This window comes from Dipodomys merriami, unplaced genomic scaffold (assembly GCF_024711535.1).
Source record: "Dipodomys merriami isolate MVZ:Mamm:240054 unplaced genomic scaffold, mDipMer1.0.p SCAF_850, whole genome shotgun sequence".
NCBI lineage: Eukaryota > Metazoa > Chordata > Mammalia > Rodentia > Heteromyidae > Dipodomys > Dipodomys merriami.
Window position 1 is genome coordinate 268,134 of NW_027206458.1, and position 24,535 is coordinate 292,668.

The 24,535-nt window shown below is 38.6% G+C and overlaps 1 protein-coding gene across 1 annotated transcript in view; it reads right to left on the reverse strand.

Annotated features, from left to right (window-relative positions):
• The window catches only part of LOC138820278 (VWFA and cache domain-containing protein 1), a 141,188-nt gene that overhangs the window by 76,124 nt on the left and 40,529 nt on the right, over positions 1-24,535 (reverse strand). The window contains exon 3 of the mRNA XM_070011972.1: positions 13,760-13,866. Coding sequence (XP_069868073.1) covers positions 13,760-13,866 — 107 coding nt within the window. The remainder of the gene's footprint in view (positions 1-13,759; positions 13,867-24,535) is intronic.

A 24,535-nucleotide genomic window follows, 5' to 3' on the forward strand; every position in this document is an offset into this window, starting at 1 on the left:
GATAAGCCTGAAAATATGGTAAAAAAATAACAATGCATCTGCTCTACCAAACATCGTAACTTAGTCTCACTTACCATACACATATTCAGAAAACTTGCATTAGCTTACAATTGGACAAAATAATATAATAACAAACCTTAATTTATAAAAAGTGCCGAATGTCCCAGCACATACCCAGATGGAAATTTTGTAGATATGAGATGGGCTGCAAAACCCCAAACATAATATCCAAAAGCCATTAGCAACATGATGTATTCTAGAGAATGGGCTACTTGCTCTCAGATAAGGAGACTGACTAGGAGCTTGGACCACTGCCATTGCCCAGTATCATGAGAGATGACTGTGCCACATAGCACTCTGCTGGAAAGATTGAAATTCAAACTCTCAGCTATGATTTTTACTGAATCTTTGCCACATTACTAAACAACAGTGGCAACAACAAAACACCAGCAAGCTGTACCATCATAAGTCAGGGGCTATACAACTAGAGAGGAAGACTGAAGTTCCAACTGGATTTCATAACATTTATGCCAAAGGGGGAGATCCACTTTCTGTGGATTCAGAAATTATAAGTGGGTACTATGTGCCAGATGTCCAAAAATAGTCAGAAATGTCTTTTAGATGAACAGAGAATAGTTCATGGTGGCCTTTAAACAAAGAGGAGCCCCTACTGCTGTGACATCTGGGAAGCAAAAGCAATGAAAGGAAGCGTACTCTTGCCAAGTAAGATGTTCATTGTAGAGGCTACTATAGCACCTCTTATTACAAGCCCTAAACTCAGGAACGATGCCTAAGAGTGTAAAGGTATTTGGATAAAACCCTGCAGACCATCAGGTGGGCCTTGGTAGTTTTATTGAACTCTAAAAAATTTGTTTTTCAATTTTGCTTTAGACTGTGTAATGAGAACCTTTGTATCTGGTCACAAGTTCAGAACAATCCTTCACCAATAAACTCTGAGGTGGACAAAATGAACACTTCTATAACAATGAATTATATTAAAAAGTTAGACATGTATGTATATATGTATCTATATATAAAGTTAGGCTTACATATGAACGTCTAATGCACTAAGAAACATTTAGCTGTGTATCTACTATGGTTTCAGGGTGTGCACTAAAAGGTTCATATGTAGAAATCTGGTCCCTTTGTGAGATATTATGGCAAATGCTTAATCCAACTATAGTGTTTGGATGTAAGGCCTCCATGATTGAATACTGGTGGCTATGTAAGAGAGAGGAGTAGAGAACAGAAGGGAGAAGAGGGGAAGGGATGGGAGACAAAAAGGGGAAGGAAAGAAAGGGGATGAGAAGAACTAGTGAATATTTCATACTCATTTTATGTAATGCCCTATATGCTGCTTCACAATTCTGCCAAAAGGAAAGCCACCCTTAAGAACTTTCTCTCTCTCTATATATATATATATTTGATGCCCAATTCAACACTACTCAGCCACACATATTAATGTAGCTCCTGGACATTGGACTAGAATTATGAACTAAAATAAAATCTCTCTCTTTTAAAAAATATGTTAGCCTGTCTCAGGCATTTTGCTATAGTGATGGTCAATCTAACACCTGTATAACTGGAAAGGATGAACATATAATGGTATTATAAGACATTTTCATCAAATATTATCTGGGATAAAACAAGCTATGATTTCTTTGGATATACAGTCACCAGTACGGCAAGTACACTGTAGAGGATTTCCTTAATATATCATTGAATTAGAGTCTAGTGAAAATAAAGATCTAATTTATTTAATATCCAAATTCACAAATACCTTATTCTTTGCAGGAACCCCCCTTGGAGGGGATTGGATCTATAGATACCAGGTTAAAAGTCCTTCTGGAACACACAATACACTCATGCTGCTTTTAGTGTTCATAGGGATTAGAAATTGGCTTACAAAAGAAGTTTCATTGTACACCTACAACGGTTTCACTACTGACATGAAGATGAACTCTAAATACCTACACACAGTGGTAGGAAGACATCAAAGTACTCAGTGTTCCCAAAGCTAGTATTGTTCCTGAAACTTTGTAGCGGTTTGGAAAAAAAACCCAAACTGCTTCTAAAAATTAAACCATCCAAGGCCTAGTATGAAAGATTGATAAGATAGGATGTTACCAGCCCAACCTACTTTCTCTGAATCTAAAAATTACCAAGGTGCCAACGAGTGATAATCAGTATTGAGACAGATAAGGGTAAGGTAAATGTTGCAATAATGTTCTACACATTTTATATAGTTTTGAAATCTTACATCATTAATTAATTAAGTTTTACAAGGAGAAAACTGAAGCTAAGGCAGGTGAAGTAATTTATCCATGACTCTAGTGTTGTTAAAATGTTAGGAGGTAAGCTCCAATCAGTGGATCTAGTAAGTTACCTTGCTTTCTTCCCTCCTTTCTGGCTGTAACATAGTTATTGAGTCCTAACTGTGTGTAAAGCACCAGGCAGGGGCCATACCCCCTGCCTTTCCATCTAGTCCATGTCCTACTAAAGTCTTTGCTGGTGGGAGGAAGAACACAGGTGACACAGTGCACCAGAGAGAGAGAGAGAGATGTTCTTAGATCTGACCTCTAGCACCTATCATTATTTGTACACTTTCTTGTTCAGCACATTCGCCAAGTAAGGCTCTTGACTACAGGGGCTATTTAATTTCTGCACCATAAAATGCCGGCAAATGAATATAAGATGGCAACAGGTCTTCCAGCAAGCAGTAGATTCTTTATCCTTGCTGTATCACGACTTTATCAGAATGACTAGTTTTCTTTGCAGTTTCTACATGAGTTCTAAGCAAAGACCCACAATTCTGCAATCACCATTGGCTTATTTTTCTTTCACCATAGCAAATAAACGATTGCCAGATAAGCAGTTCAAAAAATATGGCTTCTTCCTTTTCTTTCCTTCTCATTTATCTTCAAGATCCAGCAGCATACACTGGATCATTTCAACATATGGACCCCAGCCTCACAAGTCCTCAAATGTTTTCCTTCTGACTTCACCATCCACATCTAACTGGTTCTTATGTCAGTGATCACTACAGTCAAAACAAAAAACCATCCATTTCTCTCCAACTCCTTGCCTGTCCTCCTCAGTGCAATAGGAAAGAGATGGATCACAAACCACTTGATAGCAGGGCTGGAACTTTTTTCCCCCTGAACAGTATTAGTCGACAGAGGAAGGGACAAAAGAAAATGTTTGCAATGGAAAGCTTGTTGCTGCACTCTAGATTTTTCTGCTGTCCAGCTCAACACTTTTCAGCCCATATGCCAAGCTACCTACCTTCCACAGATTTCCAAAGAGAATATGCAGGAACTGTTCTAACTGCACAGAGGCATAGACACACAACAATTCATGTATTTCCTCAACAAACCAGAACTTATATAGCACTTCTCAGTAATAAGTCTGTAAAATAGCAGGCATTGTAGGGGTGGAGGGCACATTCTGTGGTCTCTAAATGAATTTATTTGCATTGTATCTCTCATACCTTTCCAATTTCCACTCATTGTTACACCCTGAGTCTTGATTCACCATATATTCTAAAGGGGCCAGAATTCAGGGACCTCTGAATCCAGTTTACACTACTATAGGAGTGACTTACTTGTAAACATGCTGAGTATTTGACCATGTACTCTTTATTAATTCTTTCATATATAACAACATGGTTCTTTCTTTTGTTGTTGGTGGTGGTGATATTGGTGGTGGTGGTCATGGGCCTTGAATTCAGGGCTTGAGTGCTGTCCTAAGCTTCTATGAGCAAGGCTAGTGCTCTACCACTTTGAGCCACAGCTCCACTTCTGGTTTCTGGTGGTGAATTGGAGATAAGAGTTTCAGGGACTTTCTTGTTGGGATGGCTTTGAATCACAATCCTCAGTTCTCAACTTCCTGACTAGCAAGGATTATAGGCATGAGCCACCAGTACCGGGCTAATATCTTAGTTCTTTCCTGTAACTGTGTTATAGGTTTTATTTATTATGCAGGAAAACAAGGAATGGAGAGATTAATTTTGAAAGTATATAATACTTAGCTATAGCCAAGTGTGGAGGTTGACTAAAGTGCTAACATAATTCTCATTTGATAGCTAAAGGTATTCCAATTGAGAAAAGGAAAAGTGACATGTCATGAACCCTACTTGCTCCATGGATAACTCAATAATCCTTTCCTATTTCCTTATATTTATATTAATCTAATATGAAGGAAAGGACAACCTTAACAACTGATTCTATTCCAAGTTCAGGGCTCTTTATGCCCATTGTAGGTTACTTATATTATGCAAAAATATCCAGTATAGGACGGGCACTGTGGGTCATATCTATAAACCTACCTACTCAGGAGGCTGAGATGTGAGGATTGCAGTTTGAAGGAAAAATTATGAGATTCCTTTTTTTTTTTTTTTTTTTTTTGGGTCCGGTCCTGGGGCCTGAACTCTGGGCCTGGGCGCTGTCCCTCAGCTCTTCCGCTCAAGGCTAGCACTCTACCATTGAGCCACAGCACCACTTCTGGCTTTCCTTCTTTTTGCTTATGTAGTGCTGAGGAATCAAACCCAGGGCCTCATGCATGCAAGGCAAGCACTCTACCACTGAGCCACCTTCCCAGCCCAATTATGAGATTCTTATCTCCAAAGAACTACTTAGAAAAAGCTAGTAGCGCTGTGACTCAAGTTGAACAACACTAGCCTTGAGCAAAAAGAAGTTTATGGACAGCTCCCAGACCCTGAGTTCAAGAGTCAGGACTGGCTTGTGCATGTGCACTGCCCCTCCCCCCCCAATATCTAGTCTATTCTTTTCTTCATTCATTCATGGGCCCCGAGAATCTGCAAACTTCTGGGACAAAACTGTAAAGGTCCTATTTCTCTCCCTTTTTTTCTCTCCAATACACAAACTCAGAGGATACAAAGAGTAAAGAAATGCCCAAATACTTAGAAAAAGAGTGGCAGAAAATAATTTAGTAGAACCCAAAAGATGATAACTTTTCAAAATAAGATTTATATGTCAACAGCCACAAAGTGTCCTTTGTACAACTATTTAATGGCAATTTTTAAACATTTAAAAATACATAAAAAAGAAGTTTCCCCCCCAAAAAAGCACCCAACTCTTAAAAAAAAAATACAGCCACAAAGTGGCCAAGTAGAAATGTAGAATCTTACTCTATATTTTTAACATAGGAATAAATATGAGTATCTAAATTTTGGACTTGAGTTGATGGTTTAATTTAGTAATTTATATAATTATCAGTACAATGATATGGAAGTATATATATTTGCTAAGTTACAAAAAGCAGGCTTTATCCATTATGATCAAATGTACTATAATATATCATATGCTATATGCTAATGGGCTCTATTCATTATGATCAGATAAAAATATTTAGGATGTAGCTTATAAAATAATCACAAATTGTATAATAAGTTTGATTTTAAAGTATAAGACACAACAGATTTTAAAATAGCAGCTTGAAAGGAAAAGTACAGTTAAAAAATGACCCAAACCTGTTTAGATACTTAATTTTGCATGTGTACATATACATATCAAGAGATGCACATATAAACTGAATCAAGAATCTGGCTGAAGAATCTAGATTTTGAAGTGACTGAATAATTTTTAGATGCTATATAACTACCACATCTTAAATGACCCTAAGAATGCTGGAGGGATTAAGCATAAAAAGGAACCAGGAATTCCTAGTGTGGTTGATTTTTGTTCTTCTGTTTTAGACCATGGCCTGTATTCACTGTATTGTGAATGCTGCTAACATCAAACAGACAATTTTCATTGTCCAGATATATCCTTGATTTACAATGGGTTTACATCCTGATAAAACCACCATAGAACAATAACAAGGGAAGGGGTAACAATGATCAACAAGTAATGTTCTCATTGCCTTACTCATGTAACTGTAACCCCTCTGTACAGCATCTTTACGATAAAGTAAAATTTTTAAAAAATCACAGGTTTGAAATATAATAAAGTCAAGGAAGCATTTAATATGCTTCATCTTTATTGCGTACACTAGATCAGGAACTAAGAATAATATAGAGTCTCTATTGTCTGTCTGCTTTTATGATTGGGTGATGGTTCAAAACTGCTGCCATGTTTGTGGATATAAAACAGCTACCCCAGGAAAAGAACAAGATTCAAAGGACTGTTTCTACTGAATGAGTAGAAACCTTTGTAATACATTTTAAAATATTTAAAACAACTTAAAAATTCTTTTAAAGAGTATTAAAGAAAAAGTTGAACCACTGTAAGCTGGGGACTGTCTATTTTGGAAAAAGAGGTGAAATCATGTAGCAAGCCGTGATCATTCCCACAGAGGAAGTGAGGAAGCCACTGAGACACAGAACAGTGTACAGCCGCAGGTGCCCACCTGCATGTCCTGTACCATTTACATCTGCCACACGACTTCCCAATGCCCCTACTGCCCTGTGAATCCTGTGAATCTCAATGAAGACTTCAGCGTGACCAAGACTGAAGTTTTCAACTTCAAATGTTCTTTCAATCAAACACAGTAAAGAAAGTTCAGGCACTTTTCCTTTCAGCAAGAAAGACTACCTCCTACTTCTACCCTCACCTCGATGACATAACTCAAGAGAGCAAGAGACAACTTTCCTTGGACTCTTTCAAATAAACTCTCTTTAGGGATCAGGCCATGCCCAAGAAAATAGCTCAGCAGGAAATTGGAAAGAAGAAAAAGAAGAAAAAAAAAAGAAGAGTAAGAAACTTAGAATAAAAGCAGGAAAGGAACCTGAACAAAACATTACCAGCACCATAATATAACACATGTGCTGTCAAACTTTAGTTATTTGAATGGAATCAGGGATAAGGAGTCAATTTAGAAAATAGAGATCTGGTGAAGGGTGGGGGCCGGAGGTGGTAGTGATTTAAACTGAATAAAAAAAATGCACATGTGTGTTGGATGGATGGACACATGACCTAGTTTTGGATAAATGAATCTAAGAACAGTTTATAATTTATGTGAGTCTGTTTCCAGCTAGTCTGAAAGGCAATCTGAAACTGTGTTATCAATTAGGGGTCCATTGATGGATTATATACAATCTGAAAGAGCCCGGGGCTGGACATCTTACAGATGTAAATATCAGACATGTGATAGCCTACAGAGTGCATTAATTCCGCTCTCAAAAGGGGCATGAGCTGCAGGAGGAGGAAAAGCATGGGGGAGGGGGATTCTGAGGTCATGCTACTCCATCTACCACTTTTCTCATGTTACAAATAACTGCTCTAGGATGTGGACTTTGGGATGCAGCCACTGCCCGGTAGAATGTCACAAAACTTCAAATGCAAGCAAGCCAGTTCTTAACTACCTAAATGTGGCCGAAAGCTGCATATAAATCTAGCTATGTCAACTCTGCTGAGAATAAATCTTGATAGGTTGTAGGTTACACATTGAGACATGGACTTAGAAATATCAGAACTTAAGATCTTAGTCTTTAACTATATTCTATGGAATTCTGCCGTCCCTAATAGTTTTCAAATTCTTTTACCTAGCTCAACCTTAATGATAAACATTGAAATAAAGCAGCATTATGTAGGAATTTAAAAAATGTTATATACTATTTGGGTCACCTACTGATTTTTTTTTCATACACTAGACAAGTGTGCTAAGTGAGCCACAATCCCTAGGCTTGATAGTGTTGTCTATTACCCCTCCTATCCCCTTCTTCCAGCTAAATTTTACTCCAAAAACTCAGCATCCAAATTCTCAGATGCTACATTTGACATCTCTACTCACTTACATTTCCTCGCTCATTCCTGTTACTACAGAAAAATTGTCTCCCATCTTGTGCTCCACCATTCCAACTTCATCAAGGAAAAGGCTACTGTATCACTAGCTTTTCTTCCTTGGATCCCTTCACACCTACACATATATATGCTGCAATTCCTCCAGTCTTTGTTCAAGCAAACCTTAGGCGTACATGTGCTCACTGTTTCAAAAAAACTGCTTCCTTTTCAACAGCTTGATCCCACTCCTAGAATCAGTCTTTCACTTATCTACTATTCCAATGATCCTTTACAAGCTCACCAGCAACGACCACATTGCTACCTCCTATCATCAGGCTTCTAATCCTGCTGGGCCTTCTTATAACACAGCTGACCTTCTGCTGGAAGTGCTTCCGCATTTGCCTTCAGGGAGATACCCTCTTTGTTCTTCCCTACCATGTTAACTGTGCCTTCTAATTCTTCTCAGGTGTCCTCTTCTCTCAGTGCTTTCAACAAGACGAAGTGCCCTCTGGTCACTTGTGTGCTGGTGCGACCTAGACTGAATGTACTCCATGTTTACAACTACTTTGGCTCTGCCCCTGCCCTATACTGTAGGCTTGTGTGCTGGTGCGATCTAGACTGAATGTACTCCACGTTTACAACTACTTTGGCTCTGCCCCTGCCCTGTACTGTAGACTTATATACATAAGCATCTGTGATGGTTTTCTACTTGGGTGTCTACCAAGTACCTTAGTCTACTCTTACAAAAGAAACATAAGTTAACCCCCATAGAAATGCTCTACCGCATTCAGAGCAAAAGCTCCTTCCTGGACAGTAAAGTAATGCTTTCAAAGACCTGGTACCCAAGTACTTCTTTGACCTAATCTCACATTCTCCCATCCCCCACTCCCGTCCTTGTTCACTCCATCACAGCCGCTGTGGTCTTCTTACAGTTTCAGAGCACACCAAACATCCTACGCTGAGACCTTTGCCGAGGTACATTTCTTCTAGGAATCCTCATGATTTACAACTGACATATTCACATCTTACCAAGTGAGTGTCTATTTAAAACAGAAGCATTTCTCTTCCCCCCATTCCCAAACCCCAACCAACATTATCTGCTTCGCCTCATCTTCCAATTATTGCTCCTTGATAGTGCTTGTGGTCATCTGTTGTGTGGTGCTACAATAGAATGCCACAGACTAAGTAGTTTATAAGTTATAGAAGGTTATTGCAAGGCTAGTTCTATTGAGGGCCCTCTTGTTACCTGTTAACATGGTAGAAAGCATCCAGTGAATGAAAGAGAAACAGTCTTAAAATCTCTGATCATTGTTATTAATCCATTCAGAAGGAGGGGGGTGCGCATGTACATACTGAAATATAGTTCCACATTATCATCTAGAATTGCAACACACTTGCTTATTAAAATATAGAAGGGTCATCCTCCTCATCATAAGCATTGTTTTTTTTAATTGTGAAAATACCGTATAGAGGAGTTACAATTACATGGGCAGGATAATGCGTACATTTCTTACCAAGCATTGCAGCCTCCTCTTTGTTTCCCCTTCCCATCCCTTCCCTTACTCCCCCCACCTACCCCGACCCGATCCCCCCCAAAGTTGTAAAGTTCGTTTTTCGACATAATGACTTGTACATCTCATTGTTGCAATGGGTCCACCTATATCCCTAGTTAAATGATTTGTTTTTGCCCTTCCCCTCCACAAATTATACCAACATCAAATACAGTGAAAGCAGGGGTTATACAGTGGGGGAGGGACATACAAAGCAACATAGAAATCATCTTATAAATATGTTAGAAACAATTGCATGAAAGAAAAAAAAACATTTGAATCTTATCTTGGGGTTCATTCCCCTAACATCAACTTATCTGACCTTTTCTACTCGACTCAGACATATACTAGTTATTGCAAATAAGGGAAACACTGGGACCTATGTTTCTTTGGGCCTGGCTTACTTCACTTATAATTTTTCCCAAATCTTTCCATTTCCTAACAAATGGGGCAATGTCATTCTTTCTGATGGAGGCATAGAATTTCATTGTGTATATGTACCACATTTTCTTGATCCATTCATCTACTGAGGGGCATCTGGGTTGGTTCCATATCTTAGCTGTGGTAAATAATGCTGCAATAAGCATAGTTGTGTTGGTAGCTTTAGTATGGCCTTGTTTGTGATCATTTGGTTAAATGCCCAAAAGTGGGCTTGCTGGGTCATAGGGGAGCTCTATGTGGAGTCTTTTGAGGAACCTCCATACTGCTTTCCAAAGTGGTTGAACAAGTTTACACTCCCAGCAAGAATGTAGTAAAGTTCCCTTCTGTCCACATCCCCTCCAGCATCTGTTGTTATTAGAGTTCTTGATTATAGCCATTCTAACTGGAGTGAGGTGGTATCTCAATGTTGTTTTGATTTGCAAAAATTCTTTTATGGCTAAAGAGGTTGAGCATTTCTTCATGTGTCTATTGGCTGTCCTTCTTTCCTCTTCAGAGAAGTTTCTCTTTAAGTCTTTAAACCCACTTATTTATTGGGCAGTTGTTTCTTTGAAGATTTGTTGTTGGGGGATTTAATTTCTTGAGTTCCAGGTATATTTTAGATATGAGAACCTTGTCTGTTGTATGGCTAGTGAAGATCTTCTCCCAGTCCATGGGCTTTCTATTGATCTTGCTAGCTATGTCCTTTGCCATGCAGAAGCTCTGCAATTTCATTCAATCCCATTTGTCCAACCTTTCTTTGATTTGGTGTGTTTCTGGGTCTCTATTAAGAAAATTCTGGCCTGTGCCAAGGAGACCTAGGGTTTCTCCTATTCCATCCTGTAATGTTTTCAGAGTGTCTGCTTTGACTCTGAGGTCTTTGATCCATTTGGAGTTGATTCTGGTGCAAGGTGATATATAAGGATCTAGCTTTAGTTTTCAAGTAGTTAAGCAATTTTGCCAGCACCATTTACTGAAGAGGCTGTCTTTCTTCCATTCTATTTTTTTAGCTCCCTTATCGAATATTAGATGGCTATAGTTCTGTAGGTTCATTTCTGGGTTTTCAATTCTATTCCATTGGTCCTGAGTACCAAGCTGTTTTGTTTACTATGGCTTTGTAGTAGAGTTTGAAATTTGGTATTGATATTGATATTGATATTGATATTGATATTGATATTCCTCTAGCACTGTTCTTTCTGTTAAGGATCATTTTTGCTATTCGGGGTCTTTTATTGTTCCATATGAATTTTTGGATTGCCTCTTCTATTTCCTTGAAGAATGAAGTTGGAATATTGATAGGTATTGCGTTGAATTTGTAGATAGCCTTGTGGAGTATTGCCATTTTCATGATGTTGATCTTTCCAATCCAGGAGCATGGGAGTTTTTGCCACTTTCTAAGTTCTGTTAGGGCATTGTTTTCTTTACAGCTTCCAAACTAGTATCTACCATATAGAAAGTGCTTAATAAATAATTGTTGAACAAATTCTATGTATGTATTTATTCCAGTTAGCAGATAGGAAGATATAACTTGGATTGCTTCAGTACTACTAAGAATAAGGCAGTACTGTTGCTACTAATGATGGAGCTAGAAACCAGCTATGTGCTCATTATCAGAAACAGTGGACAGACATAAAATGAAATGAGAACCAGGTTGTGGCTGTAGCAGTTTCCAGATCCTTTAGGTTCTGGTCTACTCACTGAGGCATGTGGTCTGGGCCACAGCACAGAAGTCTCACTCTGGATCATGCTCACTCTGGTGAGCATGCACTGCTCACTGCCCAGTCTGGCATTTCTTATTAGTAGAGCGTCCAATAGACACTCAACATCACACTGAAGATCATCTATCAATAATACTTAAGAAAGTTACTACCTAACCTAAAAGAGTTAAAATTGCATTTGAAATAGTCAGCCTTCCACATTTGTGGATTAAACCATCCTAAGATGAAAAATACCCTGTTAAGAAATTAATTCTATACTGAACAGGTACACTTAAGTAATGCTATTAAACAATACAATTAAACAATACAATGCAACAATTTACATCACAGCATTTGCTCAACATTAGATATTAATAGTAATTTAGAGATGATTTAAAACTTGTGGGAGGATGTGTGCAAATACTGCACCATTTTCTATTAGGGACTTGAGCATCTCCAGATTCAGTCATCCACAGGGGACAACCTAGTACTAATCTATGGATAATCAGGAACTGATTAATTGTTGAAATTCTCTTTTTCCACTTTTGTTTATAAGAATAATTGCTGTTTAGTTTAAAATTAAGTAAGAAATTTAAAAGTACTCCGCTCTTTGATTACTAAAAGTTAATTGTTAGCTGGCCACTAGTGACTCATATCTGTAATCCTAGCTGTGCAGGAGGATGAGATTTGAGGATCAACCAACCCAGGAAGGAAAGTCAATGAGACTCTTATCACCAACTAAGCACCCCAAAAGCCAGAAGTTCACTATGGCTCAAGTTGTAGGGTGCCAACCTTGAGCAAAAAAAGTCTCAGGGACAATACCCAGGCCCCACAACAGCCATCAGAAAAAAAAAGGTAACTATTGAACTTAAGTGGATCTCTAAATCTTATATAAATGAATAATGGAGTTTTTTTTAAATTAGGTCAAATAGATCCCCTCAAGTTCGCATGAATTACAAAATCCTTAACTATGTACAATGTTGTGTTTTGGGGGAAGCCCTTATATTTAATTCTATTCAAATATCTCTTTTTCAGCCTTATGACTTTATGCACAATATATCTTGTGTTACTAAGCATTTTTAAGAGGGAAAATACATTTTGAGACTGAGGAATCAAGTGCTAGCTCTATACCCTGTACCAGCTATGAAATCTTCCACAATTAATATTCTTAGCATTTTATGTCCCATCTACTCTCTTCTGTTGTTTTTTAAATGAAAAACACTGTCATTTAACTTCCTTTCTAGTAAGAAACCTCACCTGCTCCAGAAGATTTCCAAGTTTTATGATCATTAAAAAAATGATTGAATCATTTATATGTATTTACGTCCAGAGAATATGCCTGGCAGATTTAGATTGAACCATTTATCTACAGCTAAAAATTTTATTATCCCTAAGAAACTTAAAGCTAACAGTTCTTTCACTTCAGATCCAACAGACTGATTGCCTAGTTTGTGTACATAATTCCCAAAGACAACAATTTTTCCTCCAGATGGGGCCTGGATGGGAATTCACAAGTACTTTTTCTAGTCTTCTAACTTGTCTCTTGAGTTTAATGTGTCCACAGTAGTCCTTAGCTTTGGGAAATAGAATTTTTCACAGTTACGGATAAGATAGAGCCTTTAGTTTCCAGGAATAAGGAAAGGCTTAGGACCTGAAAAATCAAAGTTGATGTTATTTCTAAAAATCCTTCCATCTGTTAGTCAGTGAAGCTTCTTAAGTGTTGAGATCCAACATAAGACAAAATGAAAAACAAATATTCAGTGGAACTCCAGGGCAAGAGAACATAGAGATTACATGACTTCAATGCTGTGCAGTAGTATTAATTACAACTGTATATAGACGAGTTATAGTAAGACAAGGAAGCAAGTTCAGTCTTCCTGTGTAGTGTTATGGTACTAACTTAATAATTTCTTGTGGTATTCAGAAAACCACAAAACAAATTCAAAATTGTAACTAGAGACTGCAAATAAAATTTAGCATCTGTTGTTGCAATAATAAGTTGGTCTCTAAATCAACCTTTAGCAATCCAAAGGTAAAACTCCTTACAAATAAGAAGATGAATTAAAGAGCCTACCAAGTTACTTGGTATGTGGTGTCTGTATGCCAGGTTTCTTTTCTTTCTTCATTGGGGGTTCCAGGAAAAAAAAATCATATCCAGTATTAAGTATATGACAGTTGTCTTCAAAACTTATAGAACAAGAGCATGACTCAATTGAGCTTAGCAAACATGAGGCTCTGACTTCAAACACTAGCACATTAATATAAAAATGAGGAATGAATAAACAAATAAGGAATATATTTATTCATTTTACACACGGTGGTTCATTTTTCATGAAACCAACAAATTACTCACCTGAATTTAAGTCTCGTCCTGGATTGAAGGCTCGGCTATTAACAGTAGTAGAAAGTCGATCACAACTAATTGTTCTGGATACATTTGTGTTAAAGTTCCCATCAAATCTGAAACAATAGAAGAAGATTAAAAAATGCCTACTTTGTCATTATCTGACCCAGAAAAGCCAATCAACACAAAAATAATAGTTCATAATGTGTGCAAATAGGTCAGCCCATAAATAGTAATGACTTTACATTGAATGCACGGTTATTAAAAAAATCAGAATATGGGGAAAAATAACACTCAAATTTAGAAGATTTAGAAATCGAGTTAAATGCTAAGAAGTACACAAAACAACTGATTTTTTAAAACCACTTTTTAAAAAGGAACTTACGTTACTATTATTGATTAAAAATCACAAAGAAAACAAAATCCAGACTAGACTTAGAAAAATGCACACTTGAGCGCTAATTCTTTCAGTTATCTTATGTGAAAAATTAATAACTGAAGTATAAAAATGGACAGTGGTGGAAGGGAAAGAATGTTGGGAGTAACACGGTCTGACTGGAGCCTCTGCTCTGTTACCACTAAATGTGGGACCCTGAGAAACATGTTCAACTTTGAGCTTCTGCTTTCTTATCTGAGAAGATAATAAAACTTTCTGAAGCTGCCAAAAAAAATAGAAATAATGTATGTAAGCACCTCTTGTGGAATATGGCATATATTGTGACTGTTATATTTTAGCAGGTTTGGAGCTGATAGTAGAGTCAGGAATTAATTATTAACTAAATAATTAATTAATGTGCTGGTGATCGAATCCAAGACTAGGCCTGTAGCCATACAATGCTAGTACTCTAGATGGTTGCTAATCACACATTTTTACATATAGTCTTTAGGACTATTTTATTTGTATCTAGTTCAAAAAAGAAGGATTAAAAAAAAAACTTCCATGTGATCTACTTAGGATTTCAGATACTGAGAAGAACTCTTGAAGTTTCTAAGATATACTCAAGCTCAACTGATAATAGTTTTTTTTTAAGGCTAACGTCATTAATAAAATTCTATTAACGTATAACCTAGGAGTAACGTCCATTGGGTCCTTTGATTATTTGTTGGTTACATATCATAAAATGTAAGAACTACTGAGCTGAAATGATTGCATAAACAAGTGGGTGAGGTCTTCATATGGTGTGAGTTTCAACAGTACAAGTTAAACAATCTGTTGGAGTACATATCACCACCAGGAAGGAGGTACTGGGTGTTAGGAGCCCTTTCTTTAGCCTCTATCCCAGTGCAGAATTACATCAACAATGTCAACAGTGCCTTAGAGGACACAGTTGCTTCACCAATATAGCTGCTCTCCCTTGGGCCTGCTCCAATTTGTCTAGACGAGAAGACTGCTGTCTTAAAGCCACAGATGGGGAGACACAGAAGAGATAATACAGTAGCAGCTGTCCAGTGTGCATGCTGGTCCAGCAACATCACCCTTCTTTCTACATGTAGCCAGCCACACAGTCTATTTCCTCACAAACACTTATATGATATGAAAACAGATCATACATGTTTTAGGGTTTGTGGGCTACATGTTCTATTGGAATGACTCCACGCTGCCTTTATAGCATGGCAGCCACTGAGGGCATGCAAGAGATGAAGTGTGGCTGTTACTATAAAACTTAATTTTTAAAGCAGGAGGCTTCTAGACTTGTTTGACCAGGGAAGTCAAAGGTAAAAGTTTCTCCAATGATGTTGATGGCATTTGTTCAGTCCAATATTATAGCTGTGTGTGTCTAGTGAACATTTGAAATACATGTAACAGAAACACTAAATTTCCTGTTTTATTAAATCTTAAGTGAATCATGGCAAAGGGTTACCGTATTAGACAATTGAAGTCTCCTTCCTCATGAAGACCAGCTGTGGCTGGCTTTCCAAGTCTATATCATGTGGGCCTTCTATTGTCTCAAAACATATGCCATTGATATGGTTCTATTTATGTTTTTTTTAAGCATCTTAATTTTATTGAGGTAGGGTCTTGCTATGTAACCCAGTTTTGCTTGGAACATGCTGTGTAGCGTAGGCTGGCTTTGAGCTCATGATTTTTCTGTTTTCACCTCCTGAATGCTAGAATTACAAGTGTTTGTTACTATGCTTGGTTCTTTTCTTGTATATTCTTAGGCTTCCTGCTGTAGTTGGATGACAAGCGCTTACCACCATGCCCATCTTTTTTGTGTGTGAGTTATTTTTTTGTGTGTGAAAATACTGTACAGAGGGGTTACAATTACATGGGCAAGATAATGAGTACATTTCTTATCAAGCATTGTTGCCTCCTCCTTTGTTTCCCCTTCTCATCCCTTCCCATATTCCCCCCACCCCCATCATGCCCATCTTATTCCACTGCAATGGAGTTTTTCAGACTTTTCTGTTAAGTCTAGCCTGGAATTCTGATCCTCCTGAATTCAACCTCCCAAGTAGCTATGATTACAGGTATGAGCCTCTATTGCCTGGGACATTTGTGTATCTTTGATGGATGGACTTTTGTGGATCAGGTTCCATGAATAGTAGGTGAAAGTCCCATGAAGGGAGACACAATATCTGGTTAATGTCACTCACCATAATATAAACGTTTACTATTGTTCTTGTCAAAAATAGGTGCTCACATTAACTGGTCTTTCATGAATATCCATGGTGCCTATTCCTGTTCTGGGCTTCTCTTGAAAGCTTCAGATGTCTTAGCAGCTAAAGACTATAACTGATTTGAATAGTTATGAAATACTGAGAGCCAAGCTACACCAGAAAGCCCTGATATGCATGCTGGAATGTGCATGCACCTGGGGTCCACCCTTAAAGTGTGTGATGTAGTAAAGTAGGGGTGAGGCTCAGGAATCTGATTTTGACAAGTTATGATGAAGGAGAACAGCTTTTGATGAGTACTGGTACATCCCAGAATGCCTCTAAAAGTCCAAGGACAGAGGGCATTCTTAGGCATGGCTACCATTTACAGGTAGACTTTCTTATCCAAATTGTGAGCCTCTTAATTACCTACCCATTTCACAAGACCATATAGCAAGTCAACGATCTATGAGAAACTAGAACCTATCAATCAACAGTTTGGGGTGGATAAAGGATACACTGCTTGGCTTTGCTAATGTCATACTGTTACTCTGTTACACATACATAGAAAAGCTTGTTGAAAAGGGTAACTAGGATGAAAACTGACAAATCTGCCCAGGAAAAGGTAGGTTCAAAGCTGGCCCTTGTCTACCTGGATGGGGAACTCACAGCCTTCATCTTTTGAAGACTGAAGTACAGTGCTGAGGATGTAAGGATTCCTCATGTTTTTGTGAAATAAAAGCTGGCTCCCACGAACTACGAAGACACCAAGGAACTATTAATATAGGTTCTTATTTTCTACACAGAGAAGATCATTGCCAGGGGCATTAAAGAAGGCATCTTTATAACAACAAAATGAAAGTAACTCATTAACAAAGTAGGTGCTTAGTAAACATTGGTTAGGCACGAAAAGGTTTCACAAGGTAGGATATAATCAATGATCAACCTGCCCTTCTCTTCTCACCACCTCCCAACCACACTGGGCCCTTGAAATGTTTTTCTGTGGAACCTCAACTAAGCCAGTCTCCAGTGTCTGCTATATTCCGTGTTTAACCCATCCTCCTCCCTCAAATTTCTACTGTCAGTTCAGCCAAGAATGAGTCCTTCCTCTTCAAAAAAATACTTTTGTGCCATACCTACATCTTGAACTCAGAGCCTGGACACAGGAGCTTTCTTAAACACATGCCTATATTGTTATCTATTTTTTTTTCTTGTTGCTGTATAATCAGGCTTAGCACAATATCCATCCATAGATTGGCTGTAGGTTCTACTTGTATCAACAGAATACAAAACACCATCATAAACACTAGAAATGTATTTCTCAGCCTCTCGTGGCCCACTTGTGTAATCTTAGCTACTTGGGAGGCTGGGATCTGAGGATCTTGATTCAAAGTCAGACTGGGCAAGAAAGTCTGTGAGACTCTTATCTCCAACTAACCACCAGAAAACCAAGTGGAGCTGTGACTCTAAGTGGTAGAGTGTTAGCCTGGAACAAAAGAGGTCAGGGACAGAGCCCAGGCCCTGAATTCAAGCCTCATTGCTGACAAAAAGAGAAAAAGATAAAAATGTGTTTCTCACAGTTGTGGAAGATAGATAGTTAGTCCATGATCTAAGTGGCAACTGAGGGCCCACAAGACACTATGGTGGGTTCATGGGTACTGCATCTTGTGTTGTCAATGGAAGGGGGAGCAAGGCAGCCCTCCAGGGCCTCTTTTGTAAGGGCCCTAATCCAAAAGGTCTTATCTCCTAATATGATCATCCTAATGATTAAGTTTCAGTGTCTATCTGTCAGGGTTCAGGTACCAAACAATAGCATCAATAAAAACTTTAACATTAAAATTTATTGAAAACAGAAAGCTAAGTCATCAGAAATCTCTGGGCATTTATATTTCCTAGAATTTATCAAACAGCTAACTTTTATCTCACAAGAGTTCTCTCACATGTACTACATGTCAGAGATGGAGCATGCACCCCCATCTGCCAAGTTCAAGTGGAAAGCTTGGAAATAAGCCCACTCTGATGCTTTTCTCACCACTCCTGCCACCCATGTATGAGCCAAGTAAGGAAGTTGGTATCAACATGGGGCTTAAGAGATAAAGAAGGGATAGTATGCCCAGGGCAGGTGGACCAGCCAGACTGGGAGAAGTAATTGCTAGAAGCAGTAATAAATGGGAGGGAATATTTCTAACTCTCTACTCAACATGTCAATGCCTGCTGTTCTGTCTGGACTCTGGATTTACCGGACTCCCAAACAGGGGCAAAACGTGACTAGCCATCCTTGCTACACTAGCCATTTCCTGTCCCTGGCAGAATGGTTGCCTAGTCAAAGGCAGGAAGACATATAAGGCAGGAAGGCATTTAATACATGTGTGCTTTTGAGAAAAGCAATTTATTTAAAAACAACAACAGCAACAAAAACACAGCATGCTTTTTACTCATCATGATTTGGAGAATATGGAAATAAAAAGTTCATGCTTAAGATATTTTATTTAAAAAGCACACATTTCAGTTATTCTTAAAGGGTTACCTTGAAGATTTTCCTTTGAGAAGTATATTGGCATGAGACAGTACAATCATTCTAGGTTTATGAAAAGGTCAAGAACTGGGGAAAAAATCATAGATTTTCATAGAAAATAAGCAATTCAATTTCAGAAGTTGAGTTTACTTCATTCTTTATATTTATGCTTTTAGAAAGTTAGTAATGACAGTAGAAAATCCTATCTAAATCCCCTTCAGACCTCAACTCTTAAAAAAAAAAAAGAGATATTGGATAAAAATTGCCTTCTATACTTATTTTCCTAAGATAAAATTCAGTTTCAAGAGAAATAACTCCATTTCTCCTAGCCCCTTAAGAAAAAGATGAGGGGTGGGGGGAGAGAAACTTCCTTCTGGATTTGCTTTCATGAACAACTGATCGAAACTGCATCCCGAGGGAGAAAACAGAACTGTGACTCCCACTTTGATCTCTTCCCCATGGAGAAATTCACTCCCTGCCTGCCTTGCAAGATGTTCATTTGATTGACATTCGCTCTGATGTGCAAACTGCTTTGAACTTCAGACATTTAATTCCCATCAGGCTGCAGTCATTTTTATTCTCCTTCAACAGGATTTACAAGCAGGAGATCAGCAAATGTAGAAGATAAAATAAATTTGCAGAAGCTTTGAATCTTACATCAAAACAGTGTTCGAGTGAGTTCCAATTGGATTTCATTCAGCCTCAATTCACAGTGTAAATCAACTTTTCAGTGGAGTCCCAGTTTAGCAAGAGAAAGATTTTTTTTAAAGATGCACAGGCATGCATGTGTGTGTGTGTGTGTGCGCGCACACACACACACACACACACACACACACACACACACACATTTGGGGTTTACTTCCTGAATCTCTTGCTTGGTCTTTGTTTAAATTTCCTAGAGAAGGTGACTTGCCAGGCCAATCATTCAGAATCCTGGGTTTTCCTGAACATTTCTAGGGAAGCCTGCCCAATTCATCACATAACACACAGAAAACCACACCCCCAGTGTGGGCTCCAAGGGCGGTGGTGAAATGTGGTATTGTTCATGGATATGTTTTTAAGGCAATGATTTAAAAAGCAAATCCCTGTGGATTTCTTAGAAGAGTAAGGCTTAAGTACTCACTGAGTCCATATACAAAAGCCAATATAATAGCAGCTAATGGGGCAGGGGCTATTAAAAAACAACAACAACAAAAAAACTTGTGTGTTTGTTTTATTAATCACTTCTAAAATGCTGAGATAAGTACAAGAGTTTTATATATTCATATATATGTGTATATACATCTACACACACATACATACATACACACACACACATCTCCTTTCTTCTGAAAGCAAAGCGAGTTCCCCACCACACAAGCAGGCCCTGGCTGCGGGCTGCAGCATCACCAAGCACACAATTTTCTGCAGAAATGGAGGACTAAAAGCCCTTACTAGTAGCTGAGGGAGGCTTGAAAGTTGCAGATACGAAGAGACACCCTCTCACCTGGCAGAAGCTCTGGTCCTAGCAACAGCCTGACAATGTCAGATTTACTGTGAAAGAGAAGAAGACTCATCTCCCCACGGCCATAGCACCAGGCTCCTCCTTGCTCATTCTTTCTGGGAAGCATGGACTCTCTAAATATTTGAGCAACACCAGTTGAAAAGAATTAAACAGAGCCCCCTTATCTTCCACTTAACCACCCAGGAGAATAAAGTTAAACAAAGAAAGAGCTAAGATAAGAATCAAACATCTGCACTGGCAAATATTTAAACTCTGTTTGAATGGGAGAGGAAAGGGCCAAGAGTGGGATCACTTCAAAAAGGAACCTCACATTTATAAAGTCAATGATACTTGAACCTCCCCAACTGAGTTTACTTATTCAAACACCTAAATTAATGGGCAAACTGAAAAAGCTGTCAAATATCATGTAATCATGTTTCGAGAAATGGCTTTGCCTTCAATCGAGGCAGAGATGGGAGTGATAAGTCACATTCTTTTTGTTCTTATCAGTAATAAGGATTAAACCTCCTGGGTTCAGCCAGGCTAGACTGGAAACAAGGGGCTAGTTACAAATGTCCTTGGAAGGTGAGGCTTTCAGAGCATACTTAGGATGTCACCCTCTTTACTCAGGTCTGAGTGTTATGCAAACCAACCACATAGCTTCTGCACTATTTCCCCACAACAGTCCTTGGCTCTGGTTTCCACAGGTAAACAGAAGCTGGGAAAATTGTACAGGTGACAACCAGGGCCAATAGAAACTGGATCTACAGGCACAGCAAACATTTCTCCTTATCTACCATCAGGTTGGAATGGGGAGGGGAAGAAGAGAGGAAAAGGAAGAGAATGGAGAAAGGGGAAGAGAATGGAAGATCAGGAAGAGGGGAGAAGAGGGGAAGAGGGAGCAAAAAGGGGTAGAGAAGGAGGGAAGAAGATGATAAAAGAGGAAGAGGTAGGAAGAGGAAGAGACTAGAGGAGGAGGAAGAGGAAAAGGGAGGAGGAGAAGGATGAAAGAGGAAGAGGGGAGGTATCTGGGAGAATTAAAAGAAAGCAGGCAGAGGTCAGTGGTCTGGAGGAGTCTGCAGACCGAGTCTGCAGACCACGATTACAGTATCCCATAGTATTTTTGTCCGGTGGCTAATCTCCAGAAGAGACTTATCCTTTACCTTCTTTCTTGTTTGGCTGACATAAAAGGAAAGATCCTCTTTACTTCTTTATCTCCAAGGCCTCTCCTGGAACCAGCCTGTGAAGAGGGTAGTTCCTAACAAACCTAAATACGGAAATCCTAAAGGCTATCTTCTCAATACTACAATACAGACCAGAGATTGCAAACCAAATGTTTTCCTCATCCTGCATATACACAGAGGGTAGAGTTAATAGCAGACAACCATGAATGGTACAATAGAAACATCAAAGACAACTGCTAAGAACCTCAGTTAGCAGATGACTTTAGAGATGAGCTAGGTCCATCTTTCAGGCAACTGTGTATGGAGGAGAGAGGCCCTTCCAAATCTCCCTTCCTCTGCAAAAGAAACAGGACATATGATATGGAATACTTCTGGCTGATGTGTCAGTAAAGGGAATTACTTACTCATTACTAAATAGTTGATAAAACTAGAGTATGAAGACATCTGAACATAATCACAGTGGGTAAGTCCCAAAGAAAGGATCCTAGACAGAATGGTTTTTAGATCTTAGCCTTCTTTGAAAACACGTTGATATTTTAGCACAGTAAGACACACACACAAAGCTTATAGGAACATTTCTGGTTTTCAGTTAAAACAGAATGTTGTTTTTTTTAAGCTAGTATATCTCATCAGCTAGTTTCTTTTAGAGATAGATTCGAAAAAGAAAGGAAAGCCCTAAACCATGTATGTAAAGATCTATAGCATGTAGCTGGGGTAATTAAATATGAAGGCAACAAGGCAGGTCTCCGGAGCCTTCTGTCTGTGAAGAGCAGGAAAATACAGAAAGCTGACCCAAGGGCTTTCGTGAGGGTGCTTGCTTATAAACAGTAATAATAATAATAAAATAATAGCCACACAGATGCCCACCAATGTAGATATCTCTGTTTCTCTGCACACATGGAAATGGTTCCATTGCTGCAGGAACTTGGCTTTAGACTAAATAAAGTAGCCACTGTGGGAGGGCTTTATATTTAGCGGATTCAGAAACTGTTGATCATTCTGGAAAAAAAAATGAAATTTTAAAGAACATATAGCTGAGCACCTCACTGGACAGATGAGTCATCCCAATTTTACCCCTGGTCACAGTATTTTATCATTAAAAGAAAAACTCACCAGTGGTACACTAATCTCAGAGTTTGGGAAGCAGAGGGAGGAACATGGGTTTAAAGCCAGTCTGGGTTGCATAGAAAGATCCATTCTCCAAACACCAAGACAACAAAGTTAATGAAACGAAGCAAAGCAAAACAAACAAGAAGCCCCAACTCATTTGGAATTAGGAAACGTAGATTCTAATGCCATCTTCTGCCATAACCTCTCTAATTCTACTTCCTTACTTGTAAAATGGAGAGGCAGGCAAGGATTAAAAGCTGGGCAGAAATATTTCTGAATCTACCAGGTTATTCAGAGATCATGTGAAGAATATAATTTAAAGCAACTGCTGTTTGCCAAAGTAAAGGGCTAAGAATTTCAGTGAAACATAAGCAAGCCTATGTAACTTTTTATATGCCTTAACTGATGTAATTGAGTAGGTTTTCAGAAATGCAAATGTTCTGCAAAATCTTTGTTGAATTCTGAGCTCAGCTCAAGGAAGGCCTGCTGGTACCAATATCCGTAAAGACTGTATCTGTACCATTCAGTCTGCCTGCAGGTAATACTTGTTAAAGGGACTCGCGATGGAAATGTAAGATTAAGAAGAGTAAAGATTTGCCACACAGTACTTTATGGATAAAAACACAAAACATATCTTCCTGGGGAAGAAACAAGACTTGACATAAAATTAAATTCCGTGGTGAGGGACCAAGTTTGTCAGTTTATTTGCCCTTGTGACACAGAGTGAAGGCCTGGAATCACAAGGATACACCACTGAGCTATGTCATGGTGTTTTATTCCAAGCAAGAATAGCAATAGCAAGAAATGAAAGGCAAACAGTTTTAAACACTTTATATTACACCTCATGTGCATTACCTTAAGATCAGGCTTGAGAGGAAAACAGAAGTGGTTTACATGTGGCTCAACTGTTTTAGCTAGAAACATTATTACATGATGCACAAATACAACATTAAATATAGAAATTTCTGAGGTGGTTGATATGCCAGTAAGTCATTGCATTCTACATTGTATGTGTGTGTTAGGACTTTACACTCTATTCCATAAGTAAGAATAATTTCTGTGCCAAGGAACAATTAAAATATATTAAAAATAAACTTACACATGTCAGCTATACCTTCTCTCCTGAACATGACGCTCTTCATATGCCTCACAGAGTTATGAGGAGGAAATATTTGAGAGGTGAGAATAAAATGATGTTACTGGTTGTTTTCAACTTCTTACTAACCACCTCCTAAGAATGGCCCACATACAATTCAAAATCCAAATCGGCAGCTTCATATTGACTTCATTTTTCTCTTAAATAGCTGTTGCTCTGATTTTTCCCCCTTCGCCAGCAAATTCTCATCCTCTAGGGTGCTCAATTAAAAATTTAGATCCATCTTTAACAATCTCCCTTCTTTATTGAACTATATTGGGTCTGTAGATGAAGATGGCATTGGGAAACTCACTGAAAGCTGTTAAAGAATAGAGGGGAGAACAGGGAAAGAGAGCAATAAAAGGGACTGATCAGGGTAAAATATATGTGTCAAAGCCATTGTGATAACTTTTTGCATAATTAACGTACACTGAAAAATGAAAAAGGTTCTGTTAGGGACCTGCTGGGAAGGTGGTTCAGCGGTACAGTGCTTGCCTTGCATGCATGAGGCCCTGGGTTTGATTCCTCAGCACCACATAAGTAGAAACAGCCAGAAGTAGCACTGTGGTTCAAGTGGTAGAGGTAGCCTTGAGCTAAAGAGCTGAGGGACAGCACCCAGGCCCGTAGTTCAGGCCCCACAACTGACAGAAAGAAAAGCAAGCAAGCAAGCAAGGAAGGAAGGAAGGAAGGAAGAAAGAAAGAAAGGTTCTGTTGGAGAATGAGTCTGTGGAGTTCCATTCATCCTCAATGGACAAATGGA